Consider the following 22,055-nt stretch of genomic DNA (forward strand, 5'->3'; position numbering starts at 1 on the left):
CTACAGTGTTTGTGTGTCCCTATGAAGTGTCTGTGTGTCCCCACAGAGTGTCTGTCTATCCCCATGGAGTGTCTGTGTGTCCCCATGAGTGTCTGTGTGTCCCCATGGAGTGTCTGTCCGTCCCCATGGAGTGACTGTCTGTCCCAACAGAGTGTCTGTCTGTCCCCATGAAATGCCTGTATGTCCCTATGAGCGTCTGTCGGTCCCCACAGAGTGCCAGTATGTCTCCATGGAATGTCTGTGTGTTCCCTACGGAGTGTCTGTCTGTACCCATGGAGTGTCTGTCTGTTCCATGAGTGTCTGTCTGTCCCAAGAAGTGTCTCTGTGTCCTCATGAGTCTCTGTCCGACCCCACGGAGTGTCTGTCCGCCCACACGGAGTGTCTGTCTGTCCCCAGGAAGTGTCTGTATGTCCTTATGAGTGTCTGTATGTCCCTCTGAGTGCCTGTGTGTCCCCACAGAGTGTCTAAGTGTCCCCATGGAGGGTCTGTCTATCCCCACCCACGCTCTCTGGCTCCCCCGTCCCTCCGCTCCCTCAGCCCCCTAGCCCCGCCCCGTCCCACCCTCACGGCCGCGGCCCCGCCCCATCTCGGCCTCGCCCTGCGATTGGTCCGCGCGGCGGGGGCGTGTCCCACCGCCCATCGCTGTGTGTGATTGGGCGGTGCGGCGGGGGCGTGTCCCGCCGCCCGTCCCTGCGCGGCCCGGTGCCGCCCGAGCGCGGGGAGCGGGGCCATGGCCGAAGCCGTGCGACCCCCGCGCCGCGCCCGCTCCCGCCCCAAGGTAATGGAACCGGCACCGGCACCAGGGGGGCTCGGGGCGTGCTCCGCCGCCGCGGGGCCGAGGGAGCGACCCGCGTGTAGGGGTGGCCGCGCCAGGCCGTGTTTACATCCGTGTTTGTGCGGCCTCTAATGGTGGAGGGTGGAGAGTGGGGGAGCGTGTCTGGGTGATGTTGTTGTGGGTTTTTTTTTTTTTTTTTTTTGTTCCGTAAAAAGATTCCTGCTGTTCTGCACTCCGTATCTGTGGGTTTGTAGTGTTTACCAGGCGCGTGAGGATGGTGACAGGCCTTGTGCTGTAGCAGGGTGTAAACAAGGTTTTTATTACGTTGTCCTGCGGCCTCCTCGGGGGTCCCGTGTCCTGTGGGAGAGCCGGGGCAATGGAGCTCGCCCGCATTTACAGTATTCTACTGTAGTGTGGGCAGACAGTCCTGCAGACAGAGCTGGGGCTGTTGAGCTGCACAAGAGAAGCTCCAGGGACACCTCAGAGCCCCTGCCAGGGCCTCCAGGGGCTCCAGCAGAGCTGCACAGGGACTGGGGACAAGGCCTGCAGGGACAGCACCCAGGCAATGGCTCCCACTGCCAGAGGGCAGGCACAGATTTTGGGCTCTTGGCAATTAGGAATTGCTGGCTGGGAGGGTGGGCAGGCCCTGGCCCAGGGTGCCCAGAGCAGCTGTGGCTGCCCCTGGATCCCTGGCAGTGTCCCAGGCCAGGCTGGATGGGGCTTGGAGCAGCCTGGGACAGTGGAAGGTGTCCCTGCCCATGGCAGGGGGTGGAATGAGATGGTCTTTAAGTTCCCTTCTAACCCAGATCGTTCAGTGAATCTGTGATACTCCATCTTGTCTGCGTTTGGCTTTGAAATGCTGAGAACATGATGCTGTGTGTAACACATGATAGTGCTGCTTCTTCATGACTTGGTGCTGCAGTTTTTAAGTATCACTCTTCCTAGGTTTTTATTCTGAGTGTGTTTTTTATTCATTATATTAGTACTGGCAGTTTTCTGAAGGCTTTATTTTCTTTACAGAGAATATTTATGGGAATGATTTGAACTACCTTACAAAGTGGAAATGTTTTCCTTGGTTTCTTGACCTCTTTCTTGTTGTCCCTATGGATGCCCATATAGAGCAAGGACACTGAAGTCATGACTGTCAAAGCTCTTTGAAAACACTGAATTAATCGACCAGTGTTCTGTAAAACCAGGGTTAAATCTAAGTGTCAGGTGTGGGTGTGCTTCCTGAAGGGAAGGCAAGCAAAGATTGCAGGGAAAAGCAATCCCAGAAGAATTACTGTGTCTTTGTTTTGGTTTTGATTCAGCCCCCTGTCGTGTGCAAGGCAGTCAGACCTTCAAACTGCTGCCTAAGAGAATTGGTTCCCTGCAGGAAGGTGGTGAGTCATGGATGACACTGCTGTTTCATTAAGGACATGTGTGTGGTGACTCCAGTCTTTAGCCATCCCTTCCAGGTGAAATTCACTGTGAAACAATTCACTGGAGGTGTCACATGTGAGAACCCTGAATTCTCCAGTGCTGCACATGGCCCATTTCTGGTATTTCTGTTGCTATTACTCTGCTCACCTCTGTTAATACCTGGGCGTGCCTGAGGATGCAGTTTGCAGGTCAGTCACATTAAGGACTTTTCCATTCCCATGCCACAGGAAAAGCTGTAATGCAATCCTTTGAAAAGCTGGAATTCTTGTGAGCTGAGAGAAAGGCTGGCTCAGCTGCAGAGCTGCCAAGTGGTGGAATGGAGCCCAGGGCTTTCTGACAATAGTAGCCCCAAAGTTAAACTTGTGCAGCACCAGCAGCATTGGGCATGGGGCAAGGCTAATGAGCAGCTGCCATTTTCCCATCCCTGGGAGTGTTCCAGGCCAGGCTGGACAGTGCTTGGAGTGACCTGGTCTAGTGGAAGTGTCCCTGCCTATGGAAAGGGTTGGAATGAGATGGTCTTTGAGGTCCCTTCCAACCCAGACCATTCTGGGGTTCTTTCATATGTGGCTTAAGTAGCATTTTCCTCTGTGTTAGTTCAGAACTTGATTTCTTTCATTCTTTCTCAGATGAAACCTCTTTTAATGATTGTGCCATTTATTTTGCCTAGGAGAGTGAGAACTGAAAGGCACATCACAAATTTTAAAAAACAGCTGGGTCTGGGAGGGATGCAGGCTGATACTGAGAGATAAAGGGAGTTTATTCTGTACGAAGAGTGCAAGAGGAAACGTTGAGATTGTAGAGAGGAGAGGACCAGCATGTGTTTGTGAAGTATGTGGATCAATACACTGTATAAATATGATTTAGTGATACAGTATCCTATGGACGTTATTGACTTCGCGGTAATTGTCAGGAGATGCTTATTATGACAAGTCCTGGCTTAAAGAATTGCACTGATGTATTTTTAGCCTCTCACCTGCAGCTTTAGGTAGTGAGTCAGAGCTGTTTTGTGATCAGAAGTGTTTACAGGTTTTAATACACCAGAAAACAGTATGAAACCCAAGCCAGAGTAATTCCTGTTTTTTGTAAAGGACCTACGACCATATGTTCAGAGTAAAATTAGCCTTGAGATTGAGGTGTTCTTGATCAATAGTGCCTTGATTTGGGCTGTTTTCATTTATGCTTTCTCTTAAGGCAAAACCATTCAAATATTTAGTAAAATTATATGAGATACTGCAAGCAAGTTTCCAGAACTGTCGTCTTTTTCCCATTATTATTTCCCCAAATTAAAAGCTTGTACTCATTTCACCTGTGTTCATTGTTACATTATCTGGGTTATCCAAAACTGGAGCACTGTGACCTAACTCCTCAGTTTTGCTCCTAATAAAGTGCTAGATCTACACAATTTACAGATTGGCTAATTCGCTGTGCCAATTTTTTGTTTTACGAGTTGGCAAATGATTTACAGATTTTCAGAATCTTAGTTCATTTCCTATGCTGTGTTTTTGGAAAGGAAGCTAATCTACAGTTTAGATTAGATTTATGGAATTATTGAGCCTTAAACTAATGGTAATTTTAAATTGATTTACAGTTTTAATGGCACTGTTAAGTTTTTTTATGTCTCCAGTGTGTATTGCCTGCTGAAAATAGGTACTTCAGTAATTGTTCAGATGTTACCATGGTTTTAGAATGTAGCTAAGGGTTACATTCCAGATTGCTTTCTGAAATTACTGTTCTGAAATTACTGTTTTGAAAATATTTCCCCAGTCACTAAAATATTCTGTAAAACTTAAGATGGATCTGGATCACAGAGTAACTTTTTTTTTTTTTTTTCCTGTCGATAGGTGAAATTGAGTAACTCTTCTTAGGTGTCAGGGACCTGTTATGTTGATTGTTTTCTGTGTTGATGAAACAGTCTGTCCTGTGATATTTATAGATTTTTGCTTAGAAATGTTGAAGCTTTGTGCAAGAGCACAAAACGACACACTGGTAGACAGTCTTCATAGGGCAGCTGAAGAACAGAGATTTGTTTGGTATATTTGTTTTTATCTTCAATATTATGAAAATTAATATGTTTAAAAGGGCTTTTGGAGTCATAATGCTGACAAATACTACTTTTGGTGTTGGTGGGATTTGGGATGCAAGACGAAGAGATTCACTTGGCAGTGACACTGTTAATTTTTTGTTTTCTTAGGAAAAAAAGAAAAGAAGTAACGAGGAGCCCCAGGTACAAGAGCCTGATGATGTTTTCCTGCCTCCTGTGGCAGAAGGGTCTTCTCAAGCCAGGAGAGTGCAAGTGGAACATCCTGGAGAATTCACAGAAATTCAGCTCAGAGATGAAGAAGAAAATAGGAGAACTATAAATTATGTGTCTGACACCCCCCAAAATCATTTATCTTCAGCAAATGAAGGGGCTCTGGCAGCAGCTCTGGAGCCTCCCAAAGATGCAGAAGAGGTCAAAGCTGATCCTTCCCAGGAGGAATGTGTGGGGGATGTTGAGAAGAGCAAGTTGGACAAACTTCAGAGCCCTGTGGAGGCAGCTGCTAGTGGATCTAGAAATCCCGGCTTACTGAGTAGTACCTTTCAGTCCAGTACTGCTCCCCCTCTGTCAGTGATGGGCTTTGTACAGGGCAGAAGAGCTGAAAACCGACAAGACTTGAGGGATCCTCTCTCCTGCTCTTCAGAGAAGCTTCCTCCCAGCACCTCCCAGCGCCCTGAGCAGTCCAAGGCGCGCGTTCCGCGGCCGGTTTATCCAGACCTGTCCTTGGAGCTGTCCTACGAGAAGCCCACCATCATGGCAGTGAAGCCCCTGCTGCACCACGAGAGGCTGTACCCAGAGCTGCCCTCCGAGCCAGAGCTGGTGCCTTTCACCAGGGAGCAGCTGAAGATCTTCGAGCCCTGCTCCTGGCTGGAGAACGTCGACTCCTATGCCGAGGAATTCGAGAGTGTGGCTCACCAGGACAGGCACGAGTTCTACGAGCTGCTCCTGAACTACATGCGCTGCAGGAAGCAGCTGCTCTTGGCTGAGGCAGAGCTGCAGGCCATGACAACAGACTGCCAAAATGTGAAGGGGAGATTATGGACTTTCAAGGAGCAGCAGAAGACTGTGCAGGTGCTGTTGCTGAAGCTGCTTTTGAACCCAGACTATTAGGAAATTAACTTTATTTGCCAGGTTTATCATAGTTAAGGTGTTTTGTTGTAAAAGAATCACAGAATGTTAAGGGCTGGAGGGGACTTTAAAAATCATCTAATCCCAACCCTGCTTTCTATGGGCAGGGACACCTCCCACTAGGCCAGGTTGTTCAAGGCCTTATCCAACCTGGCTCTGAGCACTGCCAGGATTGGGGCATCCTTCCTGGGCTGCCTGTGCTAGTGTCTCACCACACCCACAGTAAAGATTTTTTTTCCTAATATGTAGCCTAAATTACCCCTTGTTTCAGTTACTCCCTTTAGTCCTTGTCCTGTTATTACAGTTCCTGATGAAGAATCCCTGTCCAGCTTCCCTGTAGGCCCCTTCCAGATACTGGAAGGTGCTGTGAGGTCTCTACACTCCTCTAGGCTGAACAGCCCCACCTTTCTCAGCCTGTCTTCATAGGGAAGGTGCTCCAGTCCTCTTACTGACTTCTGTGCTTCCTCTGGACTTCCTCTAGCTCTAACAGTTCCATGTCCAGAGATTATTGCCTTTGCTTTCTGTCTCTCCACTGACCCCCAGTACTTCAGAATATCATCCTCTTGAGACTTAAGACAGTTTTTTTGTTTGATTTTTAACCTCTGACGTGTCCAGGGCAGTGGGATATATGTTGGTGATTTCCTTTTGTTTCAGAAAGGATGAGCTGTGTACACCCAGTTATGTCCGTGGTGTCAGGTGAAGTTTCCCAGCACTCCAGGCAGAGTGGGGGACAGTGGTGGAGTGACTGTAGCAGTGATGTCCCATCTGGCCTGCTGCCAAGTGTAGGGGCAGTTTCCATTGATGTCATTCCTGCTGCAGGGAGCTCGAGTTGTGCTCAGGAGCAGCCCTGTAGCTCAGAGGGAGCATTAGGGCCATCCACTTGCACTAACTTGTTCCCTAAGTGTAGCTGTGGTTTTTCTTACCTCCAGAATGGGCGTGGTACTCTGTAACATTTTTGCCTGCAAACCAGAGAGGTTGATGGAGCTCTTTGTGGCGCGCATCAGAAAAGCTTTCCCCCAGACTCCTTCTGTGACACTTGCCTTGGGAGCTCAGCATCAGTGGGAGTGAATGAAATTGTTCTGATACTGTTTATAGCCCACACATCATCAAAATTGTCCAAAGATGCTGAACACCCATGCGTAGGGTAGGTTTTACTGTTTCTGTGAGTGCAGTTCACCAGAGTTGAGGAACTGAACATATCTGGATACTTTCCTTTTTCTTGGGGAATAACACTGAGCCTCACTGGATTCTAAGGTTTGCAGTGATCATTTTCTGTACCAAAAGCAATTTTGGCTTCACTCTTGCATCTTCTAAGGCCATCATAGAGTTGTGTAAGATTGCTACTTGCTTTATTTCATCCCAATTCACTATATATTTATTGTGTGTACAGAATATTTGTTGTCTTTATACCAATTTAAAATTCTTACTCTACTAATTTAGGAAACACAGGGATGCTTTCACGTTAAGCTTTCACAGTGCTGGTTCTTAAGAATGTTTTCTGATTGCACAGAAGATTGCCAGGAATGTTATTTATTGTAGGAATAGCAAGAATATTATTTATTGTATTTTTCTTGTGCTGAAGAAGTAGAGATGAGGCAGAGGAAAACATTTTGAACATGCAGTAGGAAATTGCTGCAAATTATTAGTCTTGGGAGTTTGGGAAATATTTATCTTGTTCCAGTGAATGTTTTAGCTTTAAAATAGCAGGTCCAAATATATATGGAGATCTGTAAAATAAGAAGCAGGTGCACTCGCTGGGAGTGAGGCACCTGGTTTTGTTCACATTCTCTCAGTGCTGCAGGCAAGTAACTTCTGGCTGTTTCCAAACATGAGTTACTGAGGGTTCATGAAATATTTTTTTCTTCAGAAATCAAGGATATGAACCTCCAGGGGTTGGTACCTCTCAAAAGCGCATAGGACATTGCCAAATATTTGTCTTTTCCATTTATGAAATGTCCCCTTTTATGAAAGCCTTGAAATCTGTTTAAGAGAGGGTTATATCGTGATCGATTTCAGTTAGGCTGATCCAGCAAAATGTCAGAGCTACTGACATGGAATATTTGTTCTCTTTTCAGGGTGTGTGTGCAGATCAGTGCAAGGTGACAGGCCACCACCGCTACCAGACGGTGGAGCTGAACGAGAGCGTGCTGGGGGAGCTGAAGAAGCTCTTTGAGGCCAAAGCAGAGCACGTGCACCAGACCCTGGCACTGCACTCCTACACCTCGGTGCTGTCCCGCTTGCAGGTGGAGTCTTATGTTTACAGGCTGCTCAGCAGCTCGTCCCTGCTGAGATCCGTGGCCCTGCAGCAGCAGGAACAAGGTGTGTTTGCTGGTCTGGGCTGCTCCCAGTCCTGGTCAGGGTGCCAGCACCTTGTGTGGCTGGAGTTTTGGGCTCTTGTGGTGAAATTTGTGTACTGGAGTGTTTCTCCTCTGTTAGAAAAAACTGTTGGTCTTCTGTAGGGAATCAGTGAAACTTTTTTCTCAGAGGAAAATGTCCAATTGTCTTGACTTTATCACGTGGGCAGTAAAAGCTGAATGTAGAAGTGACTTCTGCTGTCCATGCTGCAGACTGACACCGATTACTGCACTGAAACACTGTGTGGATGGACACCTAAATTCCCAATATTTTGTTGTCCAAGGCAATATCTGATACAGTTCTTTTTCCCAATTCTAAAATGAGCTGGATATTTTTCCTTCTTTACTTCCTCTTGGAAGGTCTTTTGAAATCTTAAATTCTTAATATTTAGAATTATCTTTTTGGTTTTCATCCTGAGTGTTTTGTTTGAGCTTGTGCCAATATAATCTTTTAGCTAAAGTATTTCTCCTCCTCCTGCCTGAGATACTTTTCTTTCTTATTGCTCCTCCCTTTGCACTCCACCTCTCAGATAGTTTATGTGCATGGTAAATGGTGGTTCTTAAAAAGCTGATGTTGAGGGAAGGCGTTTTGTGAGAGTAACCACAGTATATTCTTCTTATAATTAGTGTCCAGAGCTTAATTACAAGATTAAACAAAGTGCTCTTAAGTATTCTCTTCTGACAGATTTAGTGTTGAAATGTCTTGCTGTCTGCTCTCATACAGAGAGCAGTTTTATGTCCAGGCCCAAACCCATTTTTTCATGCTGCTACTTCTTGTCAAAGCTTCATTAATTCTGTTTTTAATTTACAGTTTCAAAGCAGTCAGAAAATCTCTCTTCAGACTTGAGCCACTTGAAGGAATGTATCAGTGTCCTTTTCAGCTTCACTCGCAGGGTTATTGAAGATCCTCAGTTTCACAGTGACCTTCTCATGTGGCTGCAGAGACTGGTGAGGGAGTAGACATGGATATATCTGATCCAGCACACAGGATGAATTCAGGAATAATTTCTGGAAGTGTTACTGTTTTGCTTCCTGTCTCATGGGCAATGTTTTTTTTTGGTGGGGTTTGTTCTATTTGTGGAACAGAATCTCTTAGCAGATCTTTAGAATTGATTCCCTTGTCTGAAAAAATCAAGTATCATTAGTGAGGATTGGCACCTGAGCAGCCAATACTACTCACAGTGAACTTAATAATACTCATTGTGCTTTTAATTATTTTGAAATTAGAGCTGTTCCGACTTGCCATGTTGGAGAAACCTTGGTTCTTGCCAATTTCTAAATAAATTAGATTTTAATGTAGTTGTAGAAAAAACAGTTACTTTATGCCAAAAAAATTGGTTTGTGGCAAGGCAAGGCAATAAGGCAAGCAAACAGATTTTAAATTTTGTTCTCCTGTAACATGCTCTGAAAATTCAGGTTTGTTAGAAAGGGTGAGAAGTGAACAGTATTTCTCTAGTTAGCAGGACTGTAAGGAAATGAACTTCAGAGTTATTTAGTTGATTTCAATACACTTCCCTCTAGGTGTCTGTGCTGCAGAGAATTGGCTGTCCAGGTGACCATCTCTTCCTCTTCAACCACATCCTTCGGTGTCCAGCTGGCATCAGCGAGTGGGCTTGTCCATTCATCCAGGTGTGAATGTTTAATTCTTTACTGCCAGCAGGTTGGAGTGGGAGTGGCCTGGGTAGGGGAGGAGAGTGTCTTGTGCCTGCTTAATCCCTCATGACTGCCTTTCCAGATGTGTGGGATCATGGTGGCAGTGAGGGGTTTGTCAGGGAATACGTTAGGCCAACCATGTGCAGGTTGACAGGGGAACACACTTAACTCTTGACTGGAGAGATTCCGTGGAAGGGAGTCAAGGCCTTTTGCACCAGGTTTTGGGAGTGTTCTCCAAAAAGTGGAAGGCATATTTAGACTTGAAGCAGCAGCTGTATAGAAAAAGTGAGATTGGAGTCAGCTCTGTGCTGTGTAAGGGATCAGGAGGAACAGATATTTTAATATCCTATACGTTGAAGTGGGACTGGTTTCCCTGGAAAGTTCAGGGACAAAGGGTTCACTTTGTCTTGTCAGATGGATTGTGGATATCCAAAGGCACCAGGGTGTTTTTCAAAGAACATATTTGCTCTTCTAAGAGGAGGAAAACATTGGAAATCTAATCACAGGAAAATTACACTAACAGGAAAGGAAAACAATGCAATAGAAGTATAGAATAGAAAAGATTAGCTTGGGAAAGACCCTTAATATCATTGAATCAAATTAACCTAATGTGGTAGGATTTTATCTTCCCTTGTGCTCAGTGTCTGAATTACCCCTGGTGCCCAGACCTACATGTGGCACAAGAGAGAGGTTGTCTTTTTTTTGTGCAGTTTTTGATCTGGGTTTTTCCTCTCCCACCCCTCCTTTAGTTTTTTTAAGTAATTCTTTTGGACAAGTCACAATATTTTGCCATGTCAATACTTTGTCTAGGGTGTGGGTGCTGTCTTTTATGGATTATTCTAAGGCTTAACAAAAAGCTAATGAGAAATGTGAATTTCTCTGCTGAGAAAAATTTCCCCTTTGCTTATTTACATTTACTTAGATTTTTGCATTTAATTTCAGATCAAAGTCTTGGGTAACCCGTCGGGTGTCTTTCACTTCATGCAATCTCTTGCCTTGCTTATGTGTCCTGTCAAGTAAGTATGAACATGATTTTATAAATATGTTCTGATTATTTAAGAATAGAAAACACAACATACAATCTACTTGTAAAACTCTGAAAGTTCATTGCAGGCAAAGTCATAAAAGTGGGCACAAATAGATTCACAGTTTAATTCAAGCTCTTTTTACTCATTCATCTTAAAATTCAGCCTTGGCAGCACCTCCTTGTGCTGTACGCAGTATGATGCAGCTTTCTTTCAGCTGTGAAATAGCTTGTGGAGACTGACAAACCCACACATTTTGTTACTATGGCTTCTGAAATCTCTCTTGCTTTGCACCATGGCCTATTTTCTATACTGTCTCTGCAACAGAATCCGCCGAGTAAAGGTGTTGAGAGGGTGTACACACTGATTGGATGTCTTGATATATTTTTCATCCTTTAAAAAAAAAAGTAAAAAAAAATCTAGTAGGAATGTGGTGCTTGGAGAAGGTAGTTAATGAAATCAGTCACGAGCGAAAGCAGTTATGTTCTCCAGATAAAATACATCACTTGCCTCTCCCTCTGCCCAAATCTTGAGGTCAAAGAGTCAAACTGCTGGTATTTAGGGTTGTCACTGTGATCTTGATAGCTTGGGTTTGAGTTAAGTGGGAGCCTTGTTATTGAAAACTGTTATTTTAAAGGGTATCATTTTTACATTTAATTTCTAGAACTGCCTGGGAAAACCAGTGTATCCTGAGGGAATGTGTGTTGCCAGTGCCTTTTGGTACTTGTGTTTGGAACAAGGGCCAACTTAATGTGTCTGGGGTACTGCTCTAAATGCTGATACCAGAACTCAGAGCCTCCACAGGGTCTGCTCTTAATGGTAAAAGAGCTGAGGCTTATCAGTTACAGCTCCTGCATGTCAGGAACCAGATTATCCCAGAGTCATTTACAATCACAGGATTGTTTAGGCTGGAAAACACCTTTAAGGTTGTTGAGTCCAAACCTTAACCCAGAGCCACTGTGTCCACTGCTGAACCATGTGTCCTCTGGTGCCACATCCACAGGCCTCCTGAACACTTCCAGAGATGTTGACTCCTCCACTGCCCTAAACAGTCTGTTGCAGTGCCTGACCAAGTTTCCATGAGAAGATTTTTCCCTAATATCTAATCCAAACCTCCTTTAGTGCCACTTGAGGCTCTTTATGGTCCTGTCATTTGTAACTGGGGAGCAGAGTTTGATCTCCCCACAGCTGTCCCCAGGGGAGCACTGCACTCCTGTCAGGAGCTGTGCAGAGCCACAAGGGCCCCCCTGAGCCTCCTTTGCTCCAGGCTCAGCCCCTTCCCAGCTCCCTCAGCCTCTCCTGGGGCTCCAGCCCCTGCCCAGCTCCGTTCCCTGCCCTGGACACGCTCCAGCCCCTCAGGGTCTCTCTTGTCCTGAGGGCCCAGAGCTGTCCCCAGCACTGGAGGTGCCTCAGCAGGGCCGGCACAGGGACAGGCCCTGCCCTGGGGCTGTGTCACAGCCTGGCTGGGACAGCCCAGGGGCCATTGGCCTCCTGCCCCCCTGGGCACCCTGGGCTCGTGTCCAGCCCCTGGCACCAGCACCCCCAGGGCCTTCTCTGCCAGGCATCTTTCTGCTTTGCTTATTAATTTCTTCCTCTTGCATCTGGATTTTTTAATATCTTCCCTAAACTGAAAGATTATTAAATTCAGAATTTTTACTTTTCTAATTTTTTACACTTGATTTTTCACTTTAAACCAGAAATCGCGTGGACTTCATGTGCCATATGAAACCAAGTGAAAGGAAAAGTTCTTCTTCTTCTGGGAAGGAATCTGGGAACTGGACTCTGGTAGATGAAGGAGGAGAAGAGGTACAGCAGATGACTTCTTTTGTTTCTCTTTGTTTTGTCCTTTATGCTTTCGTTCAAGCTCATTGATCTTTGTGAAATGGGTGAAGAAAATCTGACTTGTTAAGTTAAAAAGCATGATTTGAATTTGCTTCTATTTTAGTCTCATTTTATCTCTGTGGTATAACTGTAGAGTGGAGTTTCCAGTAGTGAGTATTAGCAGAGAGAATTCAAATATTTCAGTTACTCCTAACAAAACTGTACTTAGTACAATAGTTAGTCCCTTTACTACTGGTTTTACTGTAGAGACACTGAAAATACCTGTATTTATCTATAGGATGAGGATCCTGAAACAAGCTGGATTCTGCTCTTGGAAGATGACTTGATTGCTCTGTTGTCACAGTTCCCATTTCACGAGCTCTTTCAGCAGTTCCTTGGGTTTACCTCTGAAGGTAAATCAGTTGCTAGATGGTTATTCTTCATTCTGTTTATGCTAATTATATTAATGACTGCCACTGCCAAGAGTGCTACTGTACTATGAAACTCTCTGAGAAAAATAATAATGAACCTGTGCAGCAGCTTGCAGGCTAAAGGGATGAGCTGGAAGTATATGCCATGTGTACGGGATAAATAAAAACCTCATAGCAACATGCAAAACGTTAGAGTCTTTTCCCTTAGTTTGGGTTTGGCTGTCAGTTACTTTCCAAAAGTGCTTTCAGAGCTCTTTTTCCCCCTCACCTTTTAGTTGTAATTGCTTTCCAGAGATCTTACTACCTGCATGGTTTATATGCACTTTTGTACTTAGCAGGTATTTATTGTTCATTTCATAAACAAAGCATACATTCCAGTTCAAAATATTGTGAATTGTTGCTTTGAGTGCTTGTTAAGTTGCTTAAAAATCCAGAATTCACACTCTTTTTTTTTGACACTTATTTTTGTGTCTCTGTCTTAGGTGCTTATTTTCCTGAAAAAACATCTCCCCAGAAGATGATGAAGATTTTTGCCTTTGCAAACTCCTTAGTGGAACTTCTGTCTGTGGGATTAGAAACATTTAACAGAGCACGGTACCGACAGTTTGTGAAGAGAATTGGTCAGCTCATCAAGTAAGAGATTTTTTTTTCTCTGTGGTGTGATTGAATCTATTTTATACATACATTAGATATTCAGAGCTGCTAAAAAATCCCAGAACTGACCATCAAACAACCAAAAAAATCCAAACCCCACCCAAACGATTCTCAAGTGGGTTTTGCTCTGACATTTGGTCAGTTCAGTGTTAGCCAGTCTGGGAATCTGAAATGGGGAATTGCAAAATCTAAATGCTGTGGGTACAGAGGAGCCAGGTGAGCTGTGGGACATCAGGCTGACTTCCATTATGATGTTGTTAAGCTTGTCTTGGGGAGTCACTGAAACCTAACTAACAGGAATTCCTTGAATTTCCCCTCCCAATGTTACCAATGTTACTGCTTTATTTCTGTTGTTACCTAGAATTGTTTTGGGGTTTTTAGTTTGCTCCCTGCAAATTGTCCTATTGTTGCGGTAAGTAAATGTATTTGAAGCCTAAATGCTGCTCTTTATTTTTAAATCTCTGGCATTTACTCTACATGGCTTCTATGAGTGTATTCTCAAGGGGGAATACAGTCAATTCAGAAACAAAATCCATCTTTTTCTTTGTGTTATGGAGGCAGTAGCTTTCTCAGTGTAATTATTCCCCTATGAGCTTTCTGCCATTTCATCCTGTACAGTTACCTTCAGGCTCCAAAGGTCACACACAAGCTAATTTGTTGTAACAGAATATTGTGCCTTTTGAGCTTGCAAAACCAAGGAAAGAGAACACAGAAATTTGACTGATACAATTTATATAGAAACCTCTGGAACAGAGAATGCAAAATGTTGGACATGTCTCTCGTGGCTAGACTCTAATCTGGTTGCCCTTGTCTGTGTTTTCCTGTGATGGTGACATACTTAATGATCCTTCTTTGGCTTGTTTGCTCTGCTGTGTAGGATGACACTGTGTCATGTGAGTGACCACTGGGCCCAGTATGTTAGTGGCAATAAACAATATGGATCTGTAGAACACCCCTACTCTGTGGAAAAATTGCAGCTGGAGTTTGATGAGCTGTTTTTTAGAGCTGTTCTACACGTTCTAAAGGCAAAAAGGTGGGTAATCTCTTCACTGGCTTAGTTTTGGAGGAGTTGAATGCTTGAAACTGTGATTTGGAGTAACTTTAAATATTTAATGGTTTAAACAAGACTGAAATAAGTAGGATTTTTCAGTGCATTGATAGCATCAAGGTGGGGAGGAATTAGGCCATGAATTGTAGCAACTGACAGAAGCTCTGAAATCTTGGTAAGTTCACAGTGAGGTTGGCTCAGAATCTGAGGTGCTAATACAAATCCTCACATTCCTAATTGTGTTACATAGCAGAGGTGTGGGCCAGAGATGTCTCCTTTCCAAATGCTGGGATTTATCAGGGTGGAACTGTTCCTAAGTGCCTCTTCAAATCCAACAGGTTGGGAGTCTGGCTGTTCATGTCTGAGATGCCTTATGGAACCTTGTCCAGCAGCATGCTTTGGAGGCTCTTCTTTGTCATGCACTGTGCTGAGAACGAGCACCTGGAGCAGCTCTGCTCTACTCTTCAACCTGCTGACTACAAGCAGAGACTCAAAGGTAAAATTCCCCCACACAGAACCAATTCTAATCCATTCAGCTGCTGCTGCATCAGCTGCGGGTTTAACTCTCTGCAGGTTGCTTTGTTAAATGCACCCCTGGCAGCATGACTGGTCCATTGGCTGCTGAAATGTCTTGCACAGGTTTTCCAGTACCTGTTTGCCCAAATTGTCATTTAACAGCAACTGATAGATTTCCTGTCCTGGTTTTCTCTGTGGCTGCCTCAGAGCTGCAAGAGTGACATGCAGGAGGTACCTCTTGTGTATTTTTATATGACTTCCCGTCTTGACCTTCAACAGTATTTGGAGAGTGAGGCTCAAATCCTAAAGTACAGACTTCTGTATCAGTTAGGGTTGGTGTGGCAAATTTTTGAATTTGTTTTTTGTTTTTTTTTTTTTTTGGTTTTTGGTGACTGATTGACTGTTGAGCTGCTGGTAGTTTTAGAGTCCTCCTTTTTTGCTAATTTTGGCTTTAGTAACTCATATTGTGGGAGACTGATTATCATCCCCACCTATGTTTCCTTTATCTCAAGCCTTCTTTTCATGCATTTCTTGTCCTCAGTGGCACTTTATTTTTATTTCCTCTTGACTTTTGTCCCATGTTGATCTCCACAGTGAACGTGGTGTCTTCAGCATTAGCAGAACTATTTAGAGGCCAGCTGGAATGCTAGTTTCCCTCTGCTGCTGCATTCATGGATAATATTTCAGGACTTGATTGACAGGGGGCCAAGTAAACAAACAGTTTACTGCTCCCTACTTTACAGCTTCTTTGCTGTCTTCAGGGAGAGCAGATCTCATTTTTGTCAGTTTTACTTCTCAGCTGGCTGGTATCCCAGGTAGCTGTTACCCCATCCCATGTACCCAGTCTTGGTGGAGAAGCAGGAGAAAATGGTGATTCTGAGAGGTTACTGAGTATCTTGACTCCGTGCAATCTCAGGTAGCATTTAAGGCGATTTACACAGAAAGGGAGAGAGATACCAAGATTGTAGTTGTGTAGCACTTGATGAGGTGCCGATCTGATAAACACTTGCCAGCCAAAATAACTGTTACACTGTGTCAGTAGAACATCTTTATTTTTGGTTTTGCTAGAAATTTTTTACTGCATCTGTTATGGGTTGCAGTAACAAACACAGATTTAAAAAAAAAATATCTTTTTCAGGCATTGTTTTGCTTCTAGCTAACTTTTATGTTTCAAAGTCACTGGCATGCTGATTCAAGATTTCTTTATCCTCTTCATCCTCCTCAGTGAGTTCTGTCAGCATAATACTGTTTTCCACCAGTGTCTAGACCTAGACAGGGAATATCAGCAGTTCTTCCAGTGAAATCCATCTAATCTTCTGAAATATTTTATTTCAACGGACACTTAACAAATTAATGCTTAATTTCCTCTAATTTGTACCCTGGAAGATCATGACATTAACATATTTTTGGGAGATAACCTTTCTTATTGATTTCCTCTCCCAAATTAAGCATGAGAAAAGGTTGGTGAACCTACAGATGGAAGCAAGCCTTGGTAATTGATGGAAGCTTTAGGCATCAAGTCCATAGGAGTGGGAGTAATGCATTTTTGGGATTACCTAAAAACAGAGGCCAGATAAAATTAAGGCAATAAAAAGCAGTTATATTTATTGAAGGGTCTTCAGGTACATTTTGGGCAATCAGAGCCCCCCGCCAAGGGCTGCACCCATTATATGGACAATGAGTCATGGGTTTTCATACTTTTATAAGTTTGGTCTATTTGCATATTGGGGGTTAATCTTCCAATTGCAGCTTCAGGTAATGAAGGCATTTACCACAAGTTTGCTCTCCCCCAACTCACTTTTGTTTACATTTCTCAGGGTCTGAGGTAGTAAGGTTGATTCCCATAATCCCTTGATTCCCAGGCCTAGAGAGGAATTGTTTTGTCTGATGAAAATGGGAAAGCAGTAGCTAACTATATATGGAGTTTAGGGTTATACACTAAAGAATTGCAGGATTACAAATATATGAAAAATATAAAAGCTAAAATCCTAAGGCATCGGGAGCATGGTTGCTATTCTAGTGAGTAGCATCCCTGCCCATGGCAGGGATTTTAATCTAGGTAATATTTAATATCCCTTTAATCCAAGGATACTATGATTTTATTTGTGGTCACAGTTTCCTTGCTGCCAGTAACAAGGTTTGAGAAGTTTGGTTTTTAGGGCGTCCTGAACTTGAGTTATAGTGTGATTAGAGGAAAGGAATAGGGTCAAGTACCAAGTTGGTGGTGAAGATGTTACTTCTCCACTATGAGAAGACAGGATTTAGGGGGAGTCTCTCTGCTTCCCTTAGACCTTGTCCCCATCTTCAGTCCCAGACTATGGCTTGGTGTGGGTTTGAGGTCAGTGTGGAGCCCACAGCTCAGCCCTTCTCCTTCCTCACTGTCACCCTGCTGTGCCTTTAGATACAATAATGATGTGGTCATTTTTAATGTCCTTCTGCATCATGTTAAAAAAAACCCAAACCCTGAAGGGGAAACAGAGTTGTCTGTAACTTCTGCATTAAGGATAAAGAATAGCATTAGGAAATGGAGGTGAGTAGATGAGGCCCCCCCTGTTTGCCTGCTGTATCTATCAGCAGTGTGGTTTCTCCTGCTGTTTGGAAGAAGCTGTTTTCTTGAAATTGCACAATGCTCTAGCATGCTGTTCCATGAGCTGTTTTGCCTGTACAGGCCTGACCTTCTCAGCTTGGAGTACAGTTGCAAAATTCTTGAAAGCCCTTAAAATAGAATGTAACCTAAGTGCAAGTGTTTGATCACAAGCACGCTGAGCACATGCGTGTCCAGGTTAGGTAGCTGAGTGCACAATGGATGCTTTTTCTGTATATTCAGCTTCTATGATAAAATCACTGTAAACAGTGTTTGTTGACATGTTGTGGTTCACAGAAGGCAGGCAGTTCACTCTCCAAAACTTTTTACAGCTCACATGATGTTTCCAGTGCTTGTTTTGCTGCACAGACTCTGTTTAAGGTTGTTTGGAAGAAATAAAAAAAACAAAAAACACTTTAAAGCACTGTACAGATATCTTTGTATCATTACCTTCCTGTTGTCCCACACCCTGAGAAATGGAATGTTTATTTGCTTTTAGCAATATCTCTTTTGGTTTTAAAGAGGAAACTTGCCTTGAATTTCAGTGAAAGAGTATTTTAGCCTTCCTGCTTGTGCAGATTCAGTTCTCTGTTTTTAGAGATAGATTCCAAACAAGTGCATCCAGTGTTTTTTCTTGTATTGTATTTGGGAAGCTCAGACTGGCCTTTCTTTGTAGCTCTTGGGTGTAATCAAGACCTGGGACTAGATACTTGCAGAATTTTATTTGTAATTGGCATGGAATGGTCTCCACAGATCACTTCTCTGGGATTTTCAGTGAATAACTATATAAATGCTGCTGATGTGTGTCCTATTGCACTTATATCATGTTTCTTTCACTTGACTTTTTTTTCCCTAGATCCAGAGCACCTTGCACAGTTTGAAAAGTATCTCCAGTCAATGAACTGCTCAGAAGAAATTTGTCTGCTCACCACATTTGCTCAGATGGCACAAACCAAACGGGCTGACGTTGATGAGGATTTCATCAAAATTGTTGTTTTGGAGATATATGAGGTGAGTAATGTTACTGGTCCATTCAGGAAAAGAATGAAAATGCTCTTTTTATTTGTAACAGTGGAAGCTGTGAAGCTCTCATGGCTTCTGTAGTTTGTTCTTCCATGGAACTAAAAAAGTGCTACTAGTTCAAAAAGCAGTGAATGAAAATTGCCTGAAGTTCTTGTTTTTTCTGGGAACAAGAATGGCTTTTCTGTAAGCGAAGCCAGAATGAAACAAATAAATAAAAAATACATTTATTTTGTTTCATTTTTCTCTTGCAGGCCTAACTTGTAGCTCTGGAATTCCTTATGTGGTGTTTTTTTCCATTGTTTTTGCTGGGATTTTTTTTTTTTAGTGCCTGTGGCTGTTGTTCCTGTGTTTAGTTTTGGACATTATTTTGGCAGTGTGACACAGAACTTTCCTGGTCTTTTAGGGCAATCAGTTTCACTTTCCATATGGGCATTTATCAGCTTCGTCTGCGATGCCCAAGAGCAATTTATTTTCCAAAAGACATTTTATTTCCCTGTTAGTGGAGGTCAGCCAGAGGCAATAACTTCTCCCTGCTCATCTTCTCAGGTGTCCTATGTTAGTCTTTCCACAAGGGAGACGTTTTCCAAGGTTGGTCGGGAGCTCTTGGGAGCCATTGCCAGCATCCACACACAGATTATTTCTGTACTGCTGGATCGGATTAGAGAGACCATTGAGAAGGTGGGGATGGTAAGTGCTGATATCTATAATTTAAATAATTTAAGTCTGACATGCAGTTAAACCTAGAGGCCATACCAGGTTGTTATGACTGGATGTGTTAAAGAGCTCTCTCTGGGGTTTTTTGGTCATACCCCCCTTTCAGATAGCAGGGCACAGTGCTGATTATTGTTGTGTGCTGAGTAGTGATTTGCACTTTTTGCTCTCTTTCCTCAAAGGTTTCTTTATATCTGTTCAAAGAACTGCCCCTGTACCTGTGGAAGCCTTCTTCATCTGAGATAGCCCTGATCCGTGACTGGTTGTTAAATTACAGCCTGACAGCAGTGGAGAATAAACTGGCTTGCATTATCTTGGAAGGGCTGAACTGGGGACTTGGTGAGCATGTAGGTATTGAGAACAGGAGCCTTGAACCTTCTCACCTTTTCAAAACAAAAGTTTAACTCAGCTTGGGAGTAGAGCAGAATTTGAAAACAGTTAATTGCATGCTTTTTATATTATGGCTGTACACCTAATGGCACAAAATGGGAATGTTATAATAATTTTACAACACTGCCTGCTGACAGGACAATTTTTTATGAATCACATGATTAAAATGCTTTTAGCATTTTAAAAAGCAATGCTTTTTAAAAGCAAATGCTTTTAGCAGAAATAGATGTTGAGGAATCAAAAATGTTGAGGAAACTGGTGTGACTGTAGTTCACATGTTGGTATCTAGGTATGTTTTTCACTGTGCAAGAAAAGTAATGATTGAAATGAGACATTTCAAAACACTGAGCATCGTCTAAATGATGGGGAATTATTCCATAATATTGGGTTGCTCCAGGAGCTCCATGAGTTCAGGATATAATTGAGAGTGAATGCTATTTCAGAGAAAAACAGAAATAGATTGGGGCAATAATGTTGCCTGTATTCAGTGATTTAGTTCAGCATTGCATTCTGTGCATTTGGTAATGCTGAACTCTTCTCTTTGCCATGCTGATGGTTGTACATCGCTGTTGACTCACTTTTTTCTCCCTCTTTCTTGTAGACATGTAAATAAAAATGAATGTTAGGGAAAATTAACAGAATATTCTTTGCTGTGCAATAGCCGTGCCATTTCTGTACCCTTTGATGTGGGGAAAAATGGTTCTTTAGTGTGGCAAATTGATAGAGGAATTGCTGTGTTTTCATACAAAAAACATGGTGATGGGATTTGGTTTTGTTTGTGCAAGAGTTCAACTGTTTGTATTATCTAATTTAAAATGGCATCTGTGGATTTTTGGATTAATTATCATATGTTCATAAAATGCACATGGAAAGTCAATATTATGATGCCTTTTAAAAAACTAATCTAGTTCTTGGGCTTTGTATTGCCCAGTGTGAGCCTGGTACTCTTAATATTGAGCTGAAATTTTTCACTGGGGAAGATTTTTGCCTTGATATTGCAATAATTAATTTGAACAGCCAGAAAACTTATTTCTCTGTGATGCAGCTGTACAGTTGTAGAGACCTCTTAAATGACTCAAGGTTTTGTGTTCTGACACTGTTTTTAGCAGAATACTCTTCACTTGGATCCAGCTGTCCATTCTGAAGTTGCATTGATGGTTCTGGAAGCGTATCAGAAATATCTCTCCCAAAAACCATATGCTGGGCTGCTTTCTGAAAGCATAAAACAGGTATCCCTTCTTCATATTTAAATGCAATACTTAAATGCAATAACTTATGGATGGCTATAAATGGGAAAAGCTTCAGGGCAAGACCTTGTTTTCACTTTTTTTTCCCTTCTTTTTAAAGCTGTTCTTTGTCCAACTACAATTTCGTTACGTACCAACACTCAGTGTTGTCTGCACCCACAGAACTATTTGAAAATTCTGTAAGGTTTCTGTTGAGCCTCTGTGTGAGAATCACAGATTGATAGAATGGTTTGGATAGAAGGGACCTTAAAGATCATCCAGTCCCATTGCCTGTCATGGGCAGGGGCACCTTCCACTGTCCCAGGTTACTCCAAGCCCTGTCCAGCCTGGCCTTGGACACTTGCAGGGATCCAAGGGCAGCCACAGCTGCTCTGGGCACCCTGTGCCAGGGCCTGCCCACCCTCACAGGAAAGAATTTCTTCCTAGTATCTGATCTAAATCTACTCTCTCTCAGTTTGAAGCCATTCCCTCTTGTCCTGTCACTCCATGCTCTTAACAATCTCTCTCCATCTTTCTTGAAACACATTTTAATTTTGACCCACTTGCAGGTTGGTGAATAGTCATGAACTGCTCCTCCTTTACTCGTGCAGAGGTAGACAGTACTTGCTGTAAAACAGAAAGGCTATTTTTCATTACTGGTGAGCATAAGAGAACTCACTCCAGCTCTTATCTTATTTGAAGACTCAAGTGTTAATCCCTTTTGGAGCTTTTCAGCAGTGGGCAATGTTATGTGACCTGAACACACCACATACATCTATTAAATTGATTTTATAGCACACTGGATTCAGGAGGGGATAGCTCCAAGTTACAGAATGCAAATGAAAGGATAGAAAGATCAAAGTTAAAAAATCCCTGTGTTGGATATTTAGTCCAAGAGGTTTTGGGATGGGCTTTGTCTTCTCAGTATTTTTTGTACCGTGTTTTCTCCTCCTCTGTATTTTTCTCCCCAGCTTTTTCTTCCCACACTCTGAATGTTCTTTGTTGTCTCTGCTCTGTTCTGACTTGCTCCTTTGCACTTACCCATGGGTTGTTGTCTTGTGCCAATCAGATGAGTTCTCTTTTTTAAGCCAGTGTCAGCCCTAGTTGCCACTTTTGCTGGTGAATCTGTCCTGACTTGCTTGAGCCTATAACTAGAATTTGAGAGAAAATAGTGCTTAGGTTCTTGTACCCCTATTCAGAGAGGATGAAATATCTGCATTACCCTCCAGCTCTGCAATTTACACTGTTCTGTCAGA

At 43.1% G+C, this 22,055-nt stretch overlaps 1 protein-coding gene across 1 annotated transcript in view; it reads left to right on the forward strand.

The window, feature by feature from the left end:
* Positions 1–730: 730 nt before the first annotated feature.
* The window catches only part of EPG5 (ectopic P-granules 5 autophagy tethering factor), a 54,813-nt gene continuing 33,488 nt past the window's right edge, over positions 731–22,055 (forward strand). The window contains exons 1-15 of the mRNA XM_066569164.1: positions 731–778; positions 4,389–5,306; positions 7,439–7,682; positions 8,529–8,665; positions 9,239–9,346; positions 10,313–10,386; positions 12,093–12,201; positions 12,515–12,629; positions 13,130–13,280; positions 14,179–14,334; positions 14,688–14,845; positions 18,306–18,460; positions 19,019–19,159; positions 19,366–19,530; positions 20,683–20,802. Coding sequence (XP_066425261.1) covers positions 731–778; positions 4,389–5,306; positions 7,439–7,682; positions 8,529–8,665; positions 9,239–9,346; positions 10,313–10,386; positions 12,093–12,201; positions 12,515–12,629; positions 13,130–13,280; positions 14,179–14,334; positions 14,688–14,845; positions 18,306–18,460; positions 19,019–19,159; positions 19,366–19,530; positions 20,683–20,802 — 2,799 coding nt within the window. The remainder of the gene's footprint in view (positions 779–4,388; positions 5,307–7,438; positions 7,683–8,528; positions 8,666–9,238; positions 9,347–10,312; positions 10,387–12,092; positions 12,202–12,514; positions 12,630–13,129; positions 13,281–14,178; positions 14,335–14,687; positions 14,846–18,305; positions 18,461–19,018; positions 19,160–19,365; positions 19,531–20,682; positions 20,803–22,055) is intronic.

Source organism: Molothrus aeneus, chromosome Z (assembly GCF_037042795.1).
Source record: "Molothrus aeneus isolate 106 chromosome Z, BPBGC_Maene_1.0, whole genome shotgun sequence".
In the NCBI taxonomy this organism is placed as follows: domain Eukaryota; kingdom Metazoa; phylum Chordata; class Aves; order Passeriformes; family Icteridae; genus Molothrus; species Molothrus aeneus.